Raw genomic sequence first — 21,442 nt, forward strand, 5'->3', positions numbered from 1 at the left:
TTTCTCGATTAAATGTAAATTTAACTTCTTCGGACGTTTTCGCTCATTCGGATTCTGTCAACCCGCATCGAACCTCGAAAGATGACTTTACTGAAGCAAAAACGAAAGCAGCATCACTAGGAGAGATTCTTCGCAAGTTGCCGAAAAGCCACCGCGATGCATTGCTCTCTCATTATAAAACAGACTACGAGGCTTTCGGTTATGATCTACCGGATTATTTTCTTTAGAGTTTAACTCAGAATTAGAATATCAGAATTTGGTGCTGAAAAGAAAACTTTCTTCCAAAAATAAAGTTCTGCGCTATTGAAAAGCCGCGCGAGCTCGGTGCGGGTGGTCCCTTAAAAGAAAAACTTCTTTATGGACAAATCAGTAGCGTGGGAAGACAAATACTGTAGTCGAAACATACTGTGTTATCAGAAAACTGTAAATGGGACATGATTTCTATTATCTGTGCTTAATAAACTATATTTTTGATACGATGATCCTTTTAATTTCAATTTAATAAGCTAAGACTTGTCTCTAGAAGAGTTATTCTTGCTTTCAGTGAAGGTTTTTTCTAAGTCTAAGAGAAGTTGCTCTTGAGAAGAACAGGTTTGTTTAGTAAAGTTAGTTTTCTTCAACTTTGGTAGCGCTCAATTTGAGCTAAAAGTGATCTTAGATTAAATGTTTCCGAAGAAGTTATCTTGTTATGATTATTTATTGAGGCTTTTAATAGGAAGACATTTTATCAACGAATATTTTTATTTGACAAAGCTTGAGTGAATGATTAATTTAAACAGAAGATTTACTCCATCTGATTAAAAATAGTACCAAAGAGAATTAATAGCGTTTTTATGAAGAATTTCAGAAAAAGAAAACAAGGACTTGGTGAATGAGGACGATTGAGAAATTTATTCTTTCCTCTGTTTTCCTTACTCTTGTTTGGCTCATTCTTCGGCAGTCATCAACTGTATATCAACTGTCATCAGATAAAGATCTTAACTCTCTTCAAGAAGAAAACCCTGATGTCATAAATGAAGCTCAAGCTTCTGACAGAACGATTATTCGAGCAGAAAAAGCGGAATATTTGTCGAAAGAAATGAAGGATGATCATCTTGAAATGAGGCTCAAGAAACATCGTGCTTTCTGCCAGAAAAAGAACACTCACGCGGCGAATTCTCGTGACTCGTTGCTAGACTTGTATGGAAAGTCATCTGGGAATGTTGGCTTCAAGGTACAAGGGTTTTAATTACAGTTTCGCTGCTGTTTGGTATTTCTTATGTGATTGAAACCATTTCGAAGACGTGTCTAGTAGCCAAAGCTGCTTCTACTTCGCTGACCACAGCGCTTCTTTTAGCAACCGGTCGACTTGATTCATCCAAAAAATTGACGTTAGATGATGTCACGGCTGGTGACGAGCGTTTCAACCGTAAATGCACAAGTGTACAAAACGGCTGTCTCGTCAGACGGTCGCCAAAGACAGTGCCAATTTCGGAAAGGATCATCTTCGTCCGCGAGCCAATGGACCGTCTTTACTCTGCATACAAAGATAGAATTGCCAGACTTCATGACAGGCCCGGGTTCTGCTTTCTCTTGGTAGCATGTAAGCCTTTTATTGTTGAAAAAGTCGAGCCCGGTGGAAGAGATTGGTACTACGAAAAATACACGCGTTTCATGAAGCCGAATGCTCCAGCAACGGCCGAATTGGCGATCAAACAAAATTTCTCCGTCTCTTTTGAAGAGTTTGTCAGCTGGTTAGTCTCAAACAACAAGTTTTCCGCCGACATGCACTGGAAACCTCAATTCACGAACTGCCAGCCCTGCCAATACAGCTTCATCGGTCACGTGGAAACGATCGCGGAAGATTTGGACGCGCTATTCTCTCGTTTAAAAGTCTCAAATTTGACTTCTTCGCACGTCTTCGCACATTCCGATTCTGTCAACCCGCATCGAACATCCTCAACGAAGAACAACTCAGCAAAAACAGAAACAGCGACGCTTGAAGAAATTCTTCGCAAATTGCCCAAAAACCACCGCGATGCATTGCTATCTCATTATCGACAGGACTACGAGGCTTTTGGATATGATCTGCCGGATTATTTGCTCTAGAATTTACAAACTAGAATCGAAGAAGAAAAATAGTAAAAACCACTGTTCGATAAATAATTGTCAAAAACCGCTGTGCAAAAAAATATTTTTAAAAAATTTCTAGAACAAATTTGTTTATTTAAAGTTTTATATTCAATTCTTTTTTATTATCCCGGGTTGGGAATTAAAAAAGAATTGAAAATAAATTTTAAAATAAACAAATTTGTTCTAGAAAATTTTAATTTAACAATTGACAAATTTGAAAATGTCAATAAATAAAATTGTTGTTTTTCAGTTGTAAATAATTTTATTACCTTTCTGGAAAAAAATGATAAATACAGTTACAAGCAAATGAAAAAGCCCCTTTTCAATATTTTGGAGTTTTTCAATAAATAAATCCTTCTTTCTTTCTTGCTTCAGGAGTAGTACAGTAAAACGCAGGAAAGAGCGAGTTGTCTGGTTTAGGTAGATAACGATTGTGGTTAAAAATATGTTAATTCGCTTTTTTTTGTCTTTGAAGAAATGAAACCCAGCAAGGGAGAATATAAATAGAAGCTAATAAAAGTGCTATGTATATAAAATAAGATTAGCGGTGGCTCAAGACGGTCGTAATGATGTTTTGTTAGCTGGGAGCGGCGGCGATGCCCGAATCGACGGACTCAGCTGTCTAAATTGGATTGTTAGCCGAGACACGACCTTAGGGGATCCAACAACTGCTGGCTGGATGGACCGCTTTCTGTCCGATTTCGTAATTCAGTGGGTGCGAAAAAGGGAGGACAATGTTTCAAGTGGTTTACCAATTATTTGGTATTTTTATGCTTCGATGGGTTAAAAATGAAAATTTTGACCTAGATCAAAAATTCTAAGCTGGCCTAAATCTGTCAAAATAACATTGATTTAGCGCTGTGAGCAGTTTCCTGAAGCCTAACATCCTGTCACGTGACAGCCCAGTTTCATCCTTTTCGAAATCAGAACTTACCCTGAGGCAAGCTTCTGTCCTGCTCGAAAGTCTTGTCTCGTTCTCGACGCTCAACAGCCTCGTTTCCTCCACGTCCGGTTCATCCCTTTGCGTCTCATGAATGACAATAATCGGCTCTGGAATCGGAGGGAGCAGCCACATGTGGATTTTCTTCCAGCTCGATTTGATGATTATAATTACAAAGACAATCGAGCCGACGACGATGATGGAACTTGTCAGCATTGCCAGGTCATTTTCCATGTCATTTTTTGTCCCGTTTCGCGGGCCACAGAGGTTGAATTTTTCGCAATCTTCTGGCGCTAGAATAAGGCTATTCGTGGAGAGAATAAAGACAAAGAAAAAAGGGTTGAGATGTTAACTGCCGCTTTTTGACAAGTTTACATGTTTGGGGTCAAAATAACGATCTTGTACATTTGAAGGACGAACCTTCCTGACCCAAGATAAGTGTAATCTATCTCTTGGGCCTCTCCGCAGACAGGTTTTTAACTGTCTGTTTCTGAGATAATCCAATTTAGCTGAAGAAAAGAAGACTTACCTAAGGTCGGTGGAAGAGTTGTTGGTTGACTAACAGGCATAAGAATTACTGGCTTGGAACAGGGAGACCATTCCTTGAATTGGGTTTTAGAGAAGAATACGAGGCAAAGAGAGCTACTTTTCTTATTGAGTCATCCTTGCGAACTCGGATGCAGAGCTCTAAGACCTCTGAGTTGGGAATATCGTTGAGCATAATCACCCCTTGAAGGTCCTTCTCGTAGCCGATGAAGCGGCGCGTCAGCCCGGCCACTTGGAGATAAGGTTTGTACAGGAGCTCGAGCACCAACTGGTCGCCGTAGAGAATATTCAACCAGTGGTTTCCGCTGTTGCTCCATTCCAGACGCACGCGGCCGTCGATGCGCGAGGCAGCAAAGTCACGTGGCGGCTCTTCGATTACCACTGAAATTTCAATTATGGTCGAGACGCACTTGTAATTGATCAAAACGCAAAAGCGTTTTTGCAATAAACTTATTTTTCGATGATCAAAAAATGATGACCGAGGCGTTTCTTGTTCTTTAGAATAGACACGGAGCACAACACCCTTCCGTCTCCACTTACAGTATTTGCCGATATCAAAGTCTTCTATTCTCGCTAGCTCCTCCCCGTCAGAGCTTAGCCTGATTTCATAGTTGGAATAAAAGTCCGTCGAGTTAATTGTACACCCGATCTCTTGCCCGGTTGACAGACTTGGGTCCAAATAGCACCGCTCGTTGACGCTAGAATCGTGAGTTTTTGTACAGTAGACGTCGGGGAGAAGGATTTCGCGGGACCATTGGCAGCTGATCTTGTGCGGAAGCCGCGACCAGCAGTTGAAACCTGGATCGGGTGGCTCTGGGTCTGGTACTGTTCGTTTCATTACTACTGGAGGGGATGAAGCTGGGCCGTAGAATTCTAATTATAGAGAAAAAATTTGAAAAAAATGCTTTTTCGAGTCAAAAAAATGTTTTTTCGAGTCAAAAAATGATTTTTTGCATAAAATTTTTTTAAAAAAATGGCTCGAAAACACAATTTTCGAGTCGAAAGAAGCTTCGAAATAGGATTTTTATATAATTTCAGCATCAAGTTTCCCTCTGTGAAATTTTTCTTGAAGTCAAACTACGACGGGCTCGGTTAGTAACAAAATATTTTGAAAAAACTTAAAATAGCCTTCTGTCTGTATTTTTACTTGAATTTAGCTTCATCCCTGTTCCTGAGTTGTAAAAAATGGTCTGTGTGTTATGCCAATTGTGCCGTGCTTCATTTTCGTATTTTTGACATGCTCTCTATCTTTTGGGTTATCTCTGGGTCTATCGCGCTGGTTTCTGAGAAAGAGTGGCTAATGCGTGGGGATGGAAATGAACGGTCGGGAGGATGCACCTGCCTTAGGCAACAATCTGAAACTCAACCAAGACCGAAGCCAAACGCGATTTCACGATGGTCGAATCAACTAACGACAGCCAAAGCTGACTTTTTCGAATTTTCAGAATAGTATTTTACGAATTTGAGTTTTTAGAGAAAGCATATTTTGAATATTCGCAAAAATATAAAGAGACAAAACCAAGGCAATAAAAATTAACCCTAAAAATATGCCCTCATTTGCCAAACTTTATTTAAGAAGAAAAAGCCGCTCGCGGCTTTTTGATTCAAGACATCCAAAAAGCCGCGAGCGGCTTATCGTCTGAAGATGACAAAATTTAGCTTTGCCGAAAATTTGGCCACTATGCGTCAACGGGTTAAATTTGAGTCAAGAGTTAAACACTTTAGTTATGGTTTTTCAATTTTATTACAAAAAAAAATTCAAAAAATAAATATACAGTTAAAAAATAGAAAAAGGGATGAAGACTGTTTCATGTAGTTTGATTATGATCGGGCTCGGAATCGTCGGAGTTGTCGGTATCTGGATTGTCCATCATCCCGCTGAAAAGTTCAATGAGTTTTAGATGGCTGTGGGTTAAAAAGTTTCTGCTGATAAGCAAAACGGATAGATATGGGCTGAGCTGCCAGAATCGAGCTTTGGCACTTGAATACTCGTCCGGCAAGGACTTGAGTGTTGAGTACGTTCTCCTGCATAAAATGCTTATTTGGCATTTTTCATCTTTCTTATCTTTTTCAGAGCTATTTTCACGTGATCTCACCTGATTTGGTCATCCTTGGCTAACCAGTCAAAGTCCTCCTTTGAAAAGAGCATGGTGTGATGATAGGACATTTTGTCGAAAAAGTTGATCACGGACAAGATCGTCGTCTTCATATAAGCATCAATTTTGAACTCTTCGTTTCCATCATTCTTGAGCCACTGTTTGTACAACTTCCAGTCCTCCTGAGCTGTTTTGATGAATTTATCGCTCGACACGTAGATTGCTTAAAAAACACCATGTTACATAAGACTTATCCTGTCTTCAGCTAAACAACCTGATAATATTGCGTCGCGGTCTGCCTCGTCCTTGTCTGGCTCCGTGGCGACATATTCCCACGAGTACTTTAAATATGCTGTTTCTGCGGTTTTCGAAGAGTTAAATTTTTTTGGTGCTGCCCAAAAGTTTCTGTTGCAAAAATAGATTAACTCATTGGTGCAGAAAGCCATTTTATTGGCGAAGCGAAAGATCGAAATTCGATTAAAATATAGAAGACAAAAGCCGCTTGCGGCTTTTTCAGGGTTTCCATTTTGAAAAAGCCGCTAGCGGCTTATTTTCGATTTGCCAATAAAATGGCTAAAAAGCAGCGATTGGTTAAGATCAAAATTCGATTGAAATATTGAAGAAAAAAGCCGCTTGCGGCTTTCTCAGGAACCTAATTTGAAAAAGCCGCACGCGACTTATTTCCTGTTTGCCAATCAAATGGTTTAAACGTAGCGATGGGTTAAGGCTGGCTTTAATTCAGCCGGGAAATGAACTTTTTCGATCCGAAAAAAAAGGAATTTTTAAATTTTGAAAATATGTCAAAGAAAAGAATTTAAAAATTTAGAAACCGCTTTGCTAGAAAAGGATGCTTGTCGTACTGAATTTTGAGGAGGAAGAGCATTTCCGGCCAATTGCGCCAAATCATAGCGTCGCCGAGCAGTGAACAATTGCGCACTTCCGGAACAGTGTCAGCGCGGTAGTCAAAGCGCTTGACTAAAAGTTGAAAGATATCGTGACATTCGGGATGCTGGCTTAGACGATCTTTTTTAAAGGTTGAGTTTTGAGACCGCGATTTTCGATGCTTCACATTTCGGTCTTCTGTTCAACCCTTTCCTTGAACCATGTCAATACAGTTAACGTAATCTTCCCACAACTCAGTAAACGCTTCTTCCGGAAACTCCGGCGGAGCATGTGGCTTTTCCTGCTTGTCTGTCAGATACCTTTCCATCTGCTGCTCAAGCTCTTCGATGTTTCCATTATTATCGACCGGGCATTGTTTCGCGAAAAAGTCGATTGTCGCGCCTTCTCGTAGAAGTTGCCGGACGACTCGATATTTTGGCTTTCCAAGAGGGCCCATTGCGCGGAATCCGTTTCCACAGGCTTCGAATAATTTTCTGTCTAGCTCTTTCTGATTTTGAGTTCGCGAATTTTAAGCCTAAAAAGGGCCAAAAATCCGGTCAAAAATGACGAACTTTTCCTGTTTTTCAGATTTTCCTTTTCTTATTCGTTTTTGCATTTCCCTCCACCAATATTCAGTACTTAAATCCACTTAGCTAACTGTACTTCGGCCCTGTAACTTACCCGAATTTGATTTCGAATAAAACCGCGACGTTCCGATGCCTCAGCGCTGAGACCTTATATCCAGTTCTCAGCTTATGCGGATTATTTTGCTCCCAAATTTGAGCAATATCCTGCATGATTTTTCAAAAATTATTTTTCAAAACTGAGGAGCCCCCATTTTTCAACCCTGTCAACAAGAGATGTTCTAGAGACGCTCTCGAAAAATGATGATTTTATTGAAAACAAGGAAGAGTACATGCAAAAAAATTGTCAAAAATTGGTTCAAAAGTTAGTCGCGTTTAAATTCTTCCCAAATAGAAGTGATGGATTTTGCCTTGTCAGATTTTTCGGATTCTGGCTGGGGATCTTCAGTTTGCTTTTTCAGGAGGTAGGTACAGTAAACAATGTAGAATTGACGGAGAAAGAAGAGCACCAACATCGCGATAATGTATTTTGCCTTGACTTGTCCGACTTTTTTGGTTTATAAAATGATTTGAAGCACGATAAACTTATAACTGCCATAAGCTCATAAACCGTTCCTAAAATTGGCGACAACAAAAAGCAGCAACCCAGTTCTCCATAAAGAACTCCACTAAAAATAAACTTTCATAATCTGTCCACAAGACCGAGTAATTAATTACCGAGTAGAAAGGGTAAATCCAGCGATTGATGGTGGCTCACGAGCTTCGTTTATTTGAAACAAATTAAATTCCAATAATGCCCTGAAAAAAGAATAGCACGAGATTAATTGGATAATTCCTTACTTGAGGATGGAGGGAATGGCATTAATTGACAGTTGTCTGAGCATAACTGAGCCCAAAATAGCGTCTTTATCGGCCAAATGGAGGTGTAGAAGCCGAGAATACTCGCTTAAATACATAATTAAGGGTATACTAAGCGATAACTATACCTAGAGTGGTCACCAGATTTGTCCGAAAAGTGCAAGTCGCTCTTATGAACCGCTAGCTCTTGGCAAGTGAAATACAGCGTGAAGAGATGGAGGAACATCCCAGTCGTGTTGATAGTACTTTCTCCAGTCAGAAAGGTCTTGAGTTTTTGCTTGACAGATCCTCCCACGTGCCATTGCCAAAGAAATACGTACAGATGGAATCCGACGCCGGAAATGAAGAAGATATTCGCCAATCCGACTGAAAAGGGGATGATAAAAGAGGAAAAATAGAATTTGAAACTTACTTGATACAGTGCCAAATCCTTGGACAAGATTTAAAATGCCGAAAAACGCCAAACAAAGGTTGTAAATAATCCTGACTGCGTGAAAAGCGTTGAGAGAACAGTTACTCCAGTTTGGTTTGAGAATGACTTTGCGATTGAAAGACTCGGTTTCGGCGTCTTTTTGCTTCTTGAAAAAGTCGAGCGTGGTTGAGTAAAGAAAAGTCGCCCAGAATTTGTGGAGGAGAATCCAGATGAAGAAGGAGAAGATGCTGAAGATGAAGCTGTATTGGTAGATGACGTTGTAAAGCGTTCCTAGGCAGGAGACTGGTTTGTCGCAGATAAAGCCTTTGCATCGGCTGCCTCTTTTTGAAAGGTTTGATGACTTTTGTTAATTAAAAAATAAAGGCCTTTATCATAAAGGCTTTATAGAACCCAAAAGCATCGGTAAAATCAAACCTTTCCTTATGTCAGATAGAAATTCCAACATTTTTTCTCTAACTGTACTTTCTTCAAAAACAAAAATCATGGTCCAGTTCTGATTCTAGAAGCAAAATATACAATAGACATTAAGATAATCTAAGTCAGGAGTCCTTCTTCCTTGATTTCAGCAATTCATCGGGGTTCTGTTTCTCACTTGCCCCGCGTGGAATTGAAAATTTTCATTGAATTATGTCGAAAAAGAGAGTTTTTAGACCTATTATTATGAATCATATGCTTGAGAGACCGAGATTTAGTCTTCATTTTTCAACGAAATCTAATAGCAAGGAACTCAAGCAACAAGTCGGCATGCTAGTAGGAGCCCCTTTGTCTAACGATTCTTTGAAACTTGCGCGAGTTGAATTGAAATCGAAGATTGCCTCCATTTATGCCTTCCATCAGAAGCAGCCGGTGGTCCATTGTTCCCCCTCTCCACTTTGCTCCCGTCAAGTGCGCCTTTGTCCCGAAAAACTTCGCAAACAAAACCACCATGTGGCCCTTTTAATTTCCGTCGGCGCCTAAGGGCACTGCACTCCTCGCCTCGAGTGCCTAGGCAACGCCGTACAGGCCCGTTGCCACGAGTGGCACTTCCGTAAATACCGTTCCCAGCGAATTCAAAACCCCGTCAATAGAACTTTGATAGCCTCGGGAGGCAAACAGAACACGCGCTTTTGTGCACACAAAATCGATCCAATGCACCGCGTGATTTTCTCAAAAAATAAATGACAAAAAGAAAATTTCACACAGTAGCGGCATACAGGTGCTGGCCGAAAAAGAAATCGATATGAAAATCAGCTTTCAGGCGTGAGAATTCGCCACTCTTATCATTAAAAATTCAGTTCTAAGCCTTTTAATCTCGCTATTTTGCTATCGACACATTTTGAGGTAATCCTTGAGTACCTGTTTTCGAGGAAGAAAACTGTAACGAAGAGTAATTTTCAATATAACCATCAATACTTTCACTATAAGATTGCACATTTGTCAATCAGTGATGGTTACTTATGCTTATATAAATGCCTTAAGAAAGCGAAATTTCATGTCAAAGTTCATGTAGGTTAATATTCACTTTATCCGTCATCTTAGTCCTCTATGATTCCCAAATTTGTAGCGTAAAGATATTGAATAAGCACTGACATTTTTCTGACCTCATTTTATCTTGATTTATTCAATAACCGTCCTCAAATTAATAAATGATGAGTCGACTACTGATTCATCCAGTGTTGTTTTATTCATTTTACTGTAGCAAACTCAACTGTAAGAAAAGGCCATGTGAAGAACTTTGTTGAACATACCAACTTCGATTCATCTCAAGAAGAACTTCACTCCATCGGTTGCTACGGCTTTGGCAATTGCCAGTCGGCGACCTTTGAAACGGTCTCCATGGTTTTCTATTCGAGGGTCGCGCGCCCACAGGTGGCGCCGATCGCGTCCCTCGTCGCCGTTGCCTCCACTGCTCGATTCATTCTACTTTGCAGCTTGTTACGCAGCGGATCAAAGTTTGAACTCTCTTCTTTTTCATCATGCGAGAAGTTATTTCCGTCCATGTCGGCCAGGCTGGTGTCCAGATGGGTAAGTTCAGAGACATTTTGAGGACTTTAAAAATCAAGTTCGATAATTTTTATTTTAAATTTTTCATTAAAAAATCTTAAAATTGATCGTTTTGTTAAGTTAAATTAAAATTTGATCATCTAACCTCTGATTTCTCCTGTGAAAATCGCTATTTTTGTTGAACGATTTGGGAAATACAGTAATTTGAGCATGAGTAGTCCTGGGCAACGGTTATCGATTTGAATCACGCCGCATTTTAAAAATGCGCAACCAACTGCCCCAATATTAGCCAAGTCTCAAGTGCACCATTCTCTGCCCCGATCACGTATTCTCCGAAACAGGATTTGACTGTTTTATTTAGGTAATGCCTGCTGGGAGCTCTACTGCCTCGAGCACGGTATCCAGCCCGACGGACAGATGCCCTCCGACAAGACCATCGGTGGAGGTGACGATTCCTTCAACACCTTCTTCTCCGAGACTGGCGCTGGCAAGCACGTCCCACGAGCCGTCTTCGTCGATCTCGAGCCCACCGTCGTCGATGAGGTCCGAACCGGCACCTACCGACAGCTCTTCCACCCCGAGCAGCTGATCACTGGCAAGGAAGATGCCGCCAACAACTACGCCCGAGGTCACTACACCATCGGTAAAGAAATCATCGATCTCGTCCTCGACCGAATCCGAAAGCTCGCCGATCAGTGCACTGGTCTCCAGGGTTTCTTGATCTTCCACTCCTTCGGTGGTGGTACCGGATCCGGATTCACCTCCCTCCTCATGGAGCGACTCTCCGTCGACTACGGCAAGAAGTCCAAGCTCGAGTTCGCCGTCTACCCCGCTCCTCAGATCGCCACCGCTGTTGTTGAGCCATACAACTCCATCCTCACCACCCATACCACCCTTGAGCACTCCGACTGTGCCTTCATGGTCGACAACGAGGCCATCTACGACATCTGCCGACGAAACTTGGACATCGAGCGACCAACCTACACCAACTTGAACCGACTCATCGGCCAGATCGTCTCCTCGATCACTGCTTCCCTCCGATTCGACGGTGCCCTCAACGTCGATCTCACTGAGTTCCAGACCAACTTGGTCCCATACCCTCGAATCCACTTCCCTCTCGCCACTTACGCCCCAGTCATCTCCGCTGAGAAGGCCTACCACGAGCAGCTCTCTGTCTCCGAGATCACCAACGCCTGCTTCGAGCCCTCCAACCAGATGGTCAAGTGCGATCCCCGACACGGCAAGTACATGGCCTGCTGCCTCCTCTTCCGAGGTGATGTTGTCCCCAAGGACGTCAACGCCTCCATCGCCAACATCAAGACCAAGCGAACCATCCAGTTCGTCGACTGGTGCCCAACTGGTTTCAAGGTCGGTATCAACTACCAGCCACCAACCGTCGTTCCCGGAGGTGATCTCGCCAAGGTCCAGCGAGCCGTCTGCATGCTCTCCAACACCACCGCCATCGCCGAGGCCTGGGCTCGACTTGACCACAAGTTCGATCTCATGTACGCCAAGCGAGCCTTCGTCCACTGGTAAGTCAAATCTTTAAAGACTGTTCATACTCCTCTATGTCTTCATTCATCTAACCAATTCCTCCTAGGTACGTCGGAGAAGGTATGGAAGAAGGAGAGTTCTCCGAAGCCCGAGAGGATCTTGCTGCCCTCGAGAAGGATTACGAAGAAGTCGGAATCGACTCCATCGAAGCCGAGGATGGTGAAGAAGAAGAATATTAAACACTTCAAACTTTCCACAACCCTTATTTCTTACAAATTCCTGCTGTGAAATAAATCATGGTGGTTATTTTTCCACAAAAAACAAAAACGAATAAACTCTCGTTCTTTAATTTATTACGCTATTCGATGAACAACCAACGAAGACAGATCTATTACCGGTACTGGCATTCAAAATCGTATAATTGTTCCATTTTTGGCGGTCCGTCAATATTCGACGAAACTGGTATAACTACTGAAGAGAGGAATTCGTATGATGAATCAGAATCTTCCCCCTCGGTTTCTTCGTCCTCTTCCGCGGTCCAGTCGTCTTCTTCGGCGAAATCTTCTTCCTCAACTAGGGTTTCCTCTTCCTCAGCTTGGGCAGGCTGTTCTTCCTGAGTCTCCTCTGCAGCTGAAAATTGCTGATCCATTTCATCGTCCCATCTCTTTTTCACAGCTAGAAAAGCGTAAAAGATACTTTAGTTTAGATGAATATTTCTTACTTTGCTCAGCTATTTCAATGAATTCGTCCAAAACTTCAGCCGTAAAGTTGAAATCACGGCCTTTCTCTCTCATCATTTTTCGCACTTCTTGGTTTCTTTCCTTTATGAATCTTTCATCGTCCTCCTTTTTCTGTTGCTCTACTTTTCGTCGAATTTCTTCTCGTTTTCGCTCGTTCTCGCGGCGGAGGTCTTCCTTGATTGCTTCTTGTTCTTGGAGTTCCAGTTGCTTTAGGGAGATGCCTCGGACTTCTCCGCCCAGTTCCATTCCGATGTAGTCAACAAACGACTGAAAAGACAGGTTTTTATCTTTCTCCGAGATTTTAGCTCACCACTGGTTTTTTCGACGATTCCGGCTGTCCGCGATTTATTGTCTTTGCCGCCCGTTTTATCCACGTGACTGTATCTTCCTCTTGAATCTCCTTCTCATCAACCTTCGGCCAAAGCCCCTCGACAAATTCCTTGACATCCAAGTCCACGAGAACACCGTTTTTTTGCGCTTCGTCGATCACTTGAAAAACTTCGAATTCAAGCGCCGATCGCAAGTTGTTTTCCGTTTGCGCGCTGATGCAGTTGATGTCTTTCAAAACGGTGTGGAATCGATTCTTTAACCACTGCAGTTTTTCCTCCATTCCCGCCTTTTTACCGGTTGAAAATATGAGCGTAGGCGGGAAAATGCAGCCACCTACGTCCGCTCGCTCAAAATTTAGACCGGCTTCCTTTTCAGATGGATAAACTTCACCTCTTCTCGCAGCGTTCTGAACAAACTCCTCCATCATCAACGTCACCTCTTTGATGCTTTCCTTCTTTCTTTGTGCATTCGATTTCATCTCCGTTTCGGCCATTTTCACAGCCTAAAAATAGACAATTGATTCTTCTAAAACGTTCTTGTCTGGTAGCTTCTTGTCTGAAAATAGAATCTCTGATCTTACCTTTTGCACCTTTTCGAAATCCATCTTTTTTCTCTCCACGTTTTTACTCTGATTTTGAGATAATCTGATTGGAGAATTCCACTTTCCCACGACGACAAAAATGCCCGCACGCTTGTTTTTGAATTTTCGTGGGCGGGCACTGTAACTCAAATTTTTACAAGTTGAGTGCTAGTGTCAATAAGATGACCTCTTCTTGGCGTTTTAGTGGAGAATTGTTGGGTAGGCAAGGCTTTTCAGCAATCTTGAAAGTGGATATGAAAGATTCTAGAAAAGGCTCATCTTGGAATCAAGTCTCGTAGACATAGACTGGTAGACAAATTTATTTTCCAACACAAAATCAGGAAGAGAATTGAAATAGACCTTTTGATCGATTAATTTATTTTCTTCAAAATCAAGTTTCTTTTCAGTTATCCTTTTTTGTCGCTGTCATCGTTGTTTTCAGAGTCCGATTTCTTCAGAAAGAGCAGACCGACAATCAAACCAACGAGCAAAATAAAATTCACGACGATAAGAATTTTGCGCGTTGTACTAATTTTTGAAACTGTCTCTGTCATTTTTGATCTGTCAGAAAGAGGAACTCTCAGGAAAGAAAATCAGTGTAATAAAAAGAGTCGTCAAAAAGCTCAGTTGGAAAGCAGAGCGTTTGAATGAATAGAGAAATAACAGTATCAAATGATCTTAGCCTAGTTGTTGTCTTCCCGTCAAATTTCAATGAGGACGCATCATCGGTCCTCAAGGGGCTTACCGTTATCAGTTCCAGCAACTCACAATCTCGAGTGGATTCAGTTTACGAAAGAACCCAGTTTTAACGCGCTTTGGGGGGATTTTCATTTTTGAATTTTCTTCTCAATTTTCATTGAGTTCATAAATGATCATTTTCAACCGCTAAAAAACAACCCCCCGCCTGTCAATTTTCGTGAAATTCTCAAGGTGACCATAAGGGTGCGTTTTATGACGAGCGTTGGAATTCCGATAGCATTTCAGTCTATAATTTGAGTGTCATAATGCCGCGTGTTTTTTTACTCTTGAAGTTTGCTACCCGAGTTTGTTACAGAGTATTTGCTCCGGCGCGACCTTCTTATATGAAAAATATGCGCGAAGGTCATTTCCTTACGTCTCCGGTCCTCTACCTGGTCTCAGGGCAGAAGTTTATTACCAAAGTACTTCTTGGACTAATGATGTGTTAGAAAGTCATAACTAAGTGGTCTGGGTTTATTGTTACTGATGACAAAGGAGTTATTGGTTATGGAAACGTTGATTTTAATAACACAGGTTGCGTATTTAATAATTTGTATAATATTAAACAAATAATATTTATATAATTTGAGCCAAAATTTAGCCGACTTTTTGCTGAGTGCCAATAAAAAGGCTCTGACAGATTCGAGAAATAAGAAAAATACCAAGTTACATGTAAGATGTGATTTATTAGTAAGGCGGCTGCAGAAAAAATAATTTTAATGAATAATGCACAGAACTCATTTTTGAAAAGGTTGTTCTTTTCTGCGGGATTATTAAATCCGATATTAGTAATATCATATTACTATTAAACCGATTCTTCGTTGCCCATTGTGTAGATTAGTCTTGTGCAAGAATAACAGCAGTATTCGAATATTTCGTCCGAATAGCAGATATGTTCGTTCCTTCCAACTTGTTCACAGAGGACGGAACTGTCGAAGCAAGATGGGTCGCCTAAAAAAATATGATAATAACCCTTTTATAACTGTATAGCGCGTCAACTATACCTATGTCTGTTCGATTTTTGTTTTCGCCACTGAACACCTGAGTTGCGTTATAAAATATTGAAAACTCCTGAATATCCGGAATGCCATTTCCGTTTTCATCTTTTTCGTCGTCTGGCAATCCATCACCATCATCATCAATGTCGAGCTTATTAGGGATTCCATCACCGTCGTTGTCTTCATCTATATCCGGAATCCCGTCAGCATCATCATCAATGTCTTCTATGTTTGGGATTCCATCACCATCGTCATCTTCAGAAGCATCAGGAATTCCATCATTGTCATCATCCAGGTCTCTATGATCGGGAACACCATCGCCATCGTAGTCCAAAGTTTCGAAACGATAACCTCGTGTTCCTAACACTTTCATGAATTTCAATCAATTTTGAGTTCACCTCGTTGTAACTCTTGGAAGTCATTAAGGCCAGCTATGCCAGAAAGCATTGCTAGAAATAATCGAGGCCAGATCATTGTCGAAAGAAAAATATAAGTAAAATAAATATATGAAGTTAAGTCTCTGTTTCTTCTTTCAAACTAGGCTATCGCAAGTTTATTCAGTAATTCAAATTATTTGTTTGCTTATTAAACAAATCAAGATTAGAAATCAAGCTCAGCGATTGTTAATGTGCTTAAATAGCATTTTTACACTCCTCTTTTTGAGTATCTTATAATCAAAAACTCGCCCTTGGTGATCAATTTCGGGGAATACAGTATTACTAATACTGCTAATTCATCGAAAAATCCAGCGTATTTCTCGTTTTCTCGGAAAGAATTTCGCCCTGTCAAATAAACTCATTCAAATAGCGGAATGAGCAAAACATGCATTCCTCTGCATGTTTCCCCGTTCATTGCATAAGGAGCAAGAGTAACAAGCCGCAGAAGTAATTACAAGAGCTTGAAGTTTCCATGAAGTTTATGGCCAAAACAATCGACTTACTCGTGGGTTCTTTGGGACACGATCGGAATTGTCGAATGTTCGAGAACGGGATAAAAGGTGCTCCGAACGAATTTCAAAATCTCTTTATCTGGGCAAGTTTTTTTTAATTTGCTTTAGCTTTGCATGGATTTTCGTACGAATGAAGTATTTATTTTTGCAAACAGTAACCATCAGGCACAAGAATTGCATATGGGTTCCACCAAGAGAGGAAGGGGGAATGGTCAAGATATTCTCCTTCGATCGAAGTAAAATCTTCATTGAACGTAAATTTAGTCAGTTTTTCCTCTGTACCACCGCCGATAACCATCACCTCGTTATTTGGAAAAAGAACGGCTCTTGAAAACACTCGTCGCGACGTCCTGAAATATATATAGAATAAGAATAAATTTCACTTATCAAACCAAGGAACTATGCCAATATTAGTCCATTCATCGTCGAACAGTCGCCATATTATTCGATCCGATCTAATTGTATTATTTCGCGCTTCAAATGATACATTTACCCAGTTTCTCCAGGGAAAATAACAACTCCAAAGTCGCCCCAAACGGACGAGTAGGCATATAGAAGTTCATCTGGGAATTCAGGAATTTTCTCATCAACTATCCACCCATCAGTAGCACTAGATTTTGATTGCGATGTTGATGGCAAATGGTAGAAGGGGGTTATCATTCAAGATTCCCCTAACCCTAAACCTTATCCGGGAGGCTACGCCCCCCGGGACCCCCCCACCTAAGGCCTAAGCCAGTGGGCTTCGCTCCCGGACCCCTCTTAAGAGTTCACAGTCCCTGGCCCTAACCACTAGCCCTGATTCTAGAGATACTGGATGGCTCCAATCATAGGCTCGAATGATAGCCCCTCTCTACGTGGCAAATGGCAAACCTGTAGCGTTCTACTAATAAGGACTCGCCTCCAATTAGAATTGGATTTCCTTTGTAAGCTGGAATATGGCCACCAATTATTTCATGGCCGTAATTTGTCGATGGTAATTCTTCAGATAAAAATGCTGAGCCATCATAACTTAAAAGAATTTAACAAATAAAAAATTTGCATCATCAACCCTTGAATATGATTGTTTCCATCGTAAAGCATGATAAAAGCTTCTGGGTCTCCGTCTCTCGGCAAGTATCCAACGGATCCATAGAAGCAATCAAAATAAAAACTCACGCCTTCAGCCTTTTTTATATCGCAACCATCGAGAACATGCGTTGCATATTCAATCGCGTTTCCATATTCATCCATTACCCATCCTCCAAATAAATAGGTTGCGCCTTTGTATAAAATTGAGCATCCACTTTCACCAAAAAATCTGCTTTTTTCTGGCCCATAATTTATCTAGAATAATTTTATTGAATCATCAACTGATTCTGTTAGAGTAAGAAAGCAATACTTTTAAGTCTTGAGTGAAGATGTTGAAATTCGCAAGTGCATGCTCATGCTTCAAAAGAGTTGCAAATTTGCTGAGCTGAGTGAGCTGAGCTTGCCGAGTGAGCTGAGCAGTGCTCAGCTCAAACAATTATCACTTAGCTCAGCTCAGCTCAGTTCAATGATTTGAATACAATTATACTACAAAAAATCAGTAAAAACAGCTCAGCTCTGCTAAATCAGCTCCGCTCAGCTCTAATTAGGGTCCGCTCAGCTCAGCTCAGCTCAACTCTCCTAAACAAAAGGTCTGCTCAGCTCAGCTACGCTCAATGATCTCTGAAAGGGCTAGCTCAGCTCAGCTCAGAGAAATTTTTACTCAGGTCAGCTCAGCTCAGAAAAATGATCAAAATTTGCAACTCTGCGCTTCAGGGGATACTCAAAAGGGTCTAAATTTATAATTAAAACCGAAGTGAGCTTTGAGCATTGATAATTCGGGCAAGGACATCCATCAGGGCATCCTTCTTCGCAAGGACAATTCAAAATGTCCTGCGAGTACTGGACGGTACAAAGAGTAACACAACTTGAGCTTCCTCCACAGTTTTGAATGCATTGAAAGAGCTCATTTTCGAGTTCCGCAAAACATTTCAGATGATCTTCATTTTCTTCGGGAAAAGCACAAATACTGCAAACGTCGGCTGGACAATTTTCGCATCCGAGAATACAATCAGCATGGCAAGGACATCCATCAACACAGTCAAAACCTTCCCGGATACAAATTCTCTCGCATGCAGCATCGCCAGGGTTGCAGTCACCAAAACACGCCAAAAGGTTGTTTTCGCAGTTTGTTGAGCATATCTCACCAAGATCAAGATCCGTGCAAGTTTCGTTCAATCTCGCAAGGTTGTTAGAAAATGAATCTTGAAAAAAAGAAAGCTCCATTATTGATTTGAATTTATGTTGACTTAATTTTGGTGCACTTGGGAGCAGGTGATCAACTCTCAGAATAATCAGCATTTCTCACAATTTACAGATCGTGAAATACGAATTGATTACAAGCTGAAATATGGGTGTTATTACATAAGTTTCTATTCAAAATTTAGCAAACTCAATCATCCTCATTCACCCAAAACACTTAAAATTAAGACACCTTTGACTCCAACTTTTTTCACATGATCTTGCTTTTTTCCAATAACAGCGACACACCCTTAAATTTCTGTAATAAAATGTTGTTTGTTTCTACAAGGAGGAGTAATTTCGCTTCAAATTTTCGAGTCTCAAGGATCAGATCATGCCGCAATAGCTCAAATTCCAAACACAAATTTGAAGAATGAAGAAGTCGAAATTCAAGACTTCACTTTTTGTTTTCTAAAACGGAGTACTCGGAGTACTCTTCCCCCGATTACTGGTCATTTTGGTAGCAGCACGTTCTAGTATATAATCGCCGGGTTTTAGGCTCAAAGAAGCTAAGCCCTGAAATAACTTTTTGACGTGGTGATTAACTTCGCTCTCCTCTTAATCAAAATCGATCTAAAGCACCGGAACTCCTCCTGTCTAGCTTGTCTAAAACGCTGAAATTTTCTAAAAAGTCCTGAAATTTTTAAATGCTAAAAAGCATGTTGCCGAAAGATCAACTGACACGTTTAGCCACGTGATGAACAAATTAGGCACGGGACAGAATTTTCGCCTAAATGTTATGAAAACACTAAGTCTAATTCTTCTAGAACTTACAAGTCATAATCATCGTTTATTATTGGTAGAAATATGAGTTTATCAGTTAGAAAATTGAAATATTATGGGAAACGCAGGTGCCAAAGTTTTGGTTTGAAACTTCTTTAGTGCATCATATTTACGATTTACTTTTTCGTGCTGAATCATCAATGATGATATAACCCTATTTTAAACCGCAGATAAGAAAACGCCGAGGCTAAGCCTCTCCCTCCACCAAGATCGTCATCGCTTCAATCCTTCGGAGAAGTTCCACTGAGCTCTGCTGCTGCAATCCCAAAACAACAACAACAGCAAAAACGAGAGAACAAGCGATTTCAATCTAAACGCTTCAAACGAGTTCTTCCTCCATTTTAATAAATTATCATAAATAAACAGATAACCATTTTATCTTAATCTGTTTAAGCTAATAAATGCTTTGAAAAGAAGACCTGAGCATGTCATTTCTCTGAATGACTCTCGATCTCAGCTTTTCAAACGATTATTAAACATCCGCTTTTTTATTCTTATTCAAAACCATTACAATGAGTTAATTTAATGAGACTTAGCTTTTTACGAGCGGCAGCCCGAAAGATTTCCTCGCCATTTTATAAAAGTATTTTCGTATTACAAAGATGTCAGGTTCATCAATTATGTCAGAAAGCTCTCTTGGAAGCTACAAAGATAAAGAGTTCCCAGGCCTTCCAGGAGAAAGAAAATTTTCAGGACTCTCGAAAATGGAAATTGAAGAAATCGTGAATGCCAGAGTAAAAGAGCAAGAAAATCATTTCTCCGAAGAACTGAAGGATTTTAAAACGGTGCATCGTATTAAATTTGAAGACATCGAAAATAATCTTGAAACAAAAGATAAAAATTACGATATTATAAGGGAGGAGGTGAGTCTCCAACTAATCGAATATGAGAAATACAAGCAGTCGATGACGAAAAAAATCGACAATAAAATTTCGGAGTGCATAAATATTCTCACAGAACAGAATAAAAATAGTGAAAAGCTTCGCCTCGAAATTTTTCAAAAAGATTTAAAGAAAATGGAGTTCGATGATTTACAAATGAAATTTAACAAGGAACTGAAGGAAATGCAAAAACAAATGACGAATCAATTTTTAAAATTGCTTGTTTTTTATAATTTCTTTCTAGTTGCGTCTTTCTTCCTCTATCGAAATTCCGAAATATTCGTAGAACTAGCAGATTCATTCATGATCAAATTGAATTTTCCATTTTTATTCATTTATCACGCTTTGAGTAGCCTTATTGCTATGATTTTTTATTTTCTAAAATTATTTTTTATTTATTATACAATTTATTTTTTGTGTATAAATTATGTGTATAGTGATTTTGAATCAATGAAGATAGATAATATCAATGTGATTTTTGCATCAATATTCTTCTTTGCTTCTCTTCTTTTAATCGGAATAGGCATCGGAAAAGACTTATCCAAGTGAAATATTTATATTTCATTCTGTCATTATGATCATTGTTTGCTTCAAATAGTTTCCGATAATCAAATCTCCTTCCCTCTTGGCTCTTTTTACGTTATTGCTAATTACTGTCGCTGAGTTGAATAATAAAGTTCACGCGTGTCTAGCTCTTCTCCCCTTCCATGAAAATCGCTTTCTCCCGCTTTTCTCTTAGATAATTTATTGAATTCATTTTCAACCAAAGTTTGTACAGGTTCAACTCCGTTCTCATCTTCTCAGCCTCATTTTCCGCTTCGTAATATTGTACCAAACATAAAACACAGTAACAAACACAAAGATCAATCCCATTCCAGCCCATTTCCACGCAATAAACGCTAGAAAAAAAAGATATAATTAAGTTTCGTCGTGAAAATCTCTAATCTGCAGCTGCGAGTTGAGAAATTTTTCGAGGTTAGCAAGCTGCACAAGATGTTTTTTAGAAAGATTGCAAAGAAATAAACTTGATTTTCTGAAATAATTTATACAATAAATTAAATAAAATTAATTTCAAGCAGATCTTAAATAAAAAACTAGAGGGTCTAAAGAGCTAAAATGAAAAGCCGCGTAGCGGCTTTTTTATTAACGAAACCGCACAGCGGCTTCGCAAATGGTAGAGTCTACATCTTTTATTGATTTTCGCGCAA

The 21,442-nt window shown here is 40.2% G+C and overlaps 6 protein-coding genes across 8 annotated transcripts; 1 reads left to right on the forward strand and 5 right to left on the reverse strand.

The window, feature by feature from the left end:
* Window positions 1-2,361: 2,361 nt before the first annotated feature.
* LOC145698029 (uncharacterized) lies at window positions 2,362-4,451 on the reverse strand. 2 transcript variants are annotated; one of them, XM_081775244.1, is made up of 5 exons: window positions 4,139-4,451; window positions 3,699-3,979; window positions 3,582-3,654; window positions 3,047-3,339; window positions 2,362-2,734 (listed from the first exon to the last, which is right to left on the reverse strand). In XM_081775244.1, exons 1-5 carry the CDS (start codon window positions 4,434-4,436, stop codon window positions 2,690-2,692), a joined length of 990 nt encoding a protein of 329 aa, XP_081631370.1. In that variant the 5' UTR covers window positions 4,437-4,451; the 3' UTR covers window positions 2,362-2,689. The 2 variants fall into 2 exon arrangements, with proteins under 2 accessions (XP_081631370.1, XP_081631364.1); XM_081775238.1 differs by having other exon boundaries at window positions 3,047-3,345.
* Window positions 4,452-7,525: 3,074 nt separating this feature from the next.
* LOC145712264 (uncharacterized) lies at window positions 7,526-10,036 on the reverse strand. The gene is made up of 7 exons (XM_081789953.1): window positions 10,032-10,036; window positions 8,431-8,771; window positions 8,147-8,384; window positions 8,001-8,105; window positions 7,878-7,958; window positions 7,746-7,828; window positions 7,526-7,707 (listed from the first exon to the last, which is right to left on the reverse strand). The coding sequence occupies exons 1-7, from the start codon at window positions 10,034-10,036 to the stop codon at window positions 7,526-7,528; spliced, it is 1,035 nt and encodes a 344-aa protein (XP_081646079.1).
* Window positions 10,037-10,303: 267 nt separating this feature from the next.
* Window positions 10,304-12,255, forward strand: LOC145711085 (tubulin alpha-1 chain). Its single transcript, XM_081788812.1, has 3 exons — window positions 10,304-10,455; window positions 10,796-11,966; window positions 12,035-12,255. Exons 1-3 carry the CDS (start codon window positions 10,407-10,409, stop codon window positions 12,165-12,167), a joined length of 1,353 nt encoding a protein of 450 aa, XP_081644938.1. The 5' UTR covers window positions 10,304-10,406; the 3' UTR covers window positions 12,168-12,255.
* On the reverse strand, window positions 12,254-13,765 carry LOC145711086 (uncharacterized). 2 transcript variants are annotated; one of them, XM_081788814.1, is made up of 4 exons: window positions 13,579-13,765; window positions 12,982-13,500; window positions 12,650-12,935; window positions 12,254-12,603 (listed from the first exon to the last, which is right to left on the reverse strand). In XM_081788814.1, the coding sequence occupies exons 1-4, from the start codon at window positions 13,600-13,602 to the stop codon at window positions 12,320-12,322; spliced, it is 1,113 nt and encodes a 370-aa protein (XP_081644940.1). In that variant the 5' UTR covers window positions 13,603-13,765; the 3' UTR covers window positions 12,254-12,319. The 2 variants fall into 2 exon arrangements, with proteins under 2 accessions (XP_081644940.1, XP_081644939.1); XM_081788813.1 differs by having other exon boundaries at window positions 12,256-12,603; window positions 12,979-13,500.
* A 1,223-nt stretch (window positions 13,766-14,988) lies between these two features.
* Window positions 14,989-15,835, reverse strand: LOC145707701 (uncharacterized). The gene is made up of 3 exons (XM_081785265.1): window positions 15,713-15,835; window positions 15,321-15,674; window positions 14,989-15,267 (listed from the first exon to the last, which is right to left on the reverse strand). The coding sequence occupies exons 1-3, from the start codon at window positions 15,786-15,788 to the stop codon at window positions 15,122-15,124; spliced, it is 576 nt and encodes a 191-aa protein (XP_081641391.1). The 5' UTR covers window positions 15,789-15,835; the 3' UTR covers window positions 14,989-15,121.
* Window positions 15,836-16,399: 564 nt separating this feature from the next.
* On the reverse strand, window positions 16,400-17,688 carry LOC145711075 (uncharacterized). Its single transcript, XM_081788801.1, has 6 exons — window positions 17,642-17,688; window positions 17,312-17,586; window positions 17,134-17,271; window positions 16,757-16,873; window positions 16,656-16,718; window positions 16,400-16,613 (listed from the first exon to the last, which is right to left on the reverse strand). The coding sequence occupies exons 2-6, from the start codon at window positions 17,491-17,493 to the stop codon at window positions 16,403-16,405; spliced, it is 711 nt and encodes a 236-aa protein (XP_081644927.1). The 5' UTR covers window positions 17,494-17,586; window positions 17,642-17,688; the 3' UTR covers window positions 16,400-16,402.
* Window positions 17,689-21,442: the final 3,754 nt, after the last annotated feature.

The sequence above is a fragment of the Oikopleura dioica genome, chromosome 1 (genome assembly GCF_907165135.1).
Source record: "Oikopleura dioica chromosome 1, OKI2018_I68_1.0, whole genome shotgun sequence".
NCBI lineage: Eukaryota > Metazoa > Chordata > Appendicularia > Copelata > Oikopleuridae > Oikopleura > Oikopleura dioica.

Excerpts from the sequence above, each read along its gene's own strand:
- LOC145698029 (XM_081775238.1), bottom strand. The coding sequence starts at position 4,436 with ATGAAACGAACAGTACCAGACCCAGAGCCACCCGATCCAGGTTTCAAC. Across the intron at positions 3,655-3,698 it reads AGGATGACTCAATAAGAAAA|GAATGGTCTCCCTGTTCCAA; the intron begins GTAGCTCTCTTT and ends ACCCAATTCAAG. Across the intron at positions 2,735-3,046 it reads GGACAGAAGCTTGCCTCAGG|ACAGCTGAGTCCGTCGATTC; the intron begins GTAAGTTCTGAT and ends AATCCAATTTAG.
- LOC145712264 (XM_081789953.1), bottom strand. Across the intron at positions 8,106-8,146 it reads AAATCTGGTGACCACTCTAG|CGAGTATTCTCGGCTTCTAC; the intron begins GTATAGTTATCG and ends TATGTATTTAAG. Across the intron at positions 7,829-7,877 it reads GGATTTACCCTTTCTACTCG|TGGAGTTCTTTATGGAGAAC; the intron begins GTAATTAATTAC and ends GTTTATTTTTAG.
- LOC145711085 (XM_081788812.1), top strand. The coding sequence starts at position 10,407 with ATGCGAGAAGTTATTTCCGTCCATGTCGGCCAGGCTGGTGTCCAGATG. Across the intron at positions 10,456-10,795 it reads CCAGGCTGGTGTCCAGATGG|GTAATGCCTGCTGGGAGCTC; the intron begins GTAAGTTCAGAG and ends TGTTTTATTTAG. Across the intron at positions 11,967-12,034 it reads AAGCGAGCCTTCGTCCACTG|GTACGTCGGAGAAGGTATGG; the intron begins GTAAGTCAAATC and ends AATTCCTCCTAG.
- LOC145711086 (XM_081788813.1), bottom strand. The coding sequence starts at position 13,602 with ATGGATTTCGAAAAGGTGCAAAAG. Across the intron at positions 13,501-13,578 it reads ATTTCGAAAAGGTGCAAAAG|GCTGTGAAAATGGCCGAAAC; the intron begins GTAAGATCAGAG and ends GTCTATTTTTAG. Across the intron at positions 12,936-12,978 it reads AATCGTCGAAAAAACCAGTG|TCGTTTGTTGACTACATCGG; the intron begins GTGAGCTAAAAT and ends CTGTCTTTTCAG.
- LOC145707701 (XM_081785265.1), bottom strand. The coding sequence starts at position 15,788 with ATGATCTGGCCTCGATTATTTCTAGCAATGCTTTCTGGCATAGCTGGC. Across the intron at positions 15,675-15,712 it reads CTTCCAAGAGTTACAACGAG|GAACACGAGGTTATCGTTTC; the intron begins GTGAACTCAAAA and ends TGAAAGTGTTAG. Across the intron at positions 15,268-15,320 it reads CAAAAATCGAACAGACATAG|GCGACCCATCTTGCTTCGAC; the intron begins GTATAGTTGACG and ends ATATTTTTTTAG.
- LOC145711075 (XM_081788801.1), bottom strand. The coding sequence starts at position 17,493 with ATGGATGAATATGGAAACGCGATTGAATATGCAACGCATGTTCTCGAT. Across the intron at positions 17,272-17,311 it reads GGAAACAATCATATTCAAGG|TTATGATGGCTCAGCATTTT; the intron begins GTTGATGATGCA and ends AATTCTTTTAAG. Across the intron at positions 16,874-17,133 it reads TTATTAGTAGAACGCTACAG|TGCTACTGATGGGTGGATAG; the intron begins GTTTGCCATTTG and ends ATCAAAATCTAG.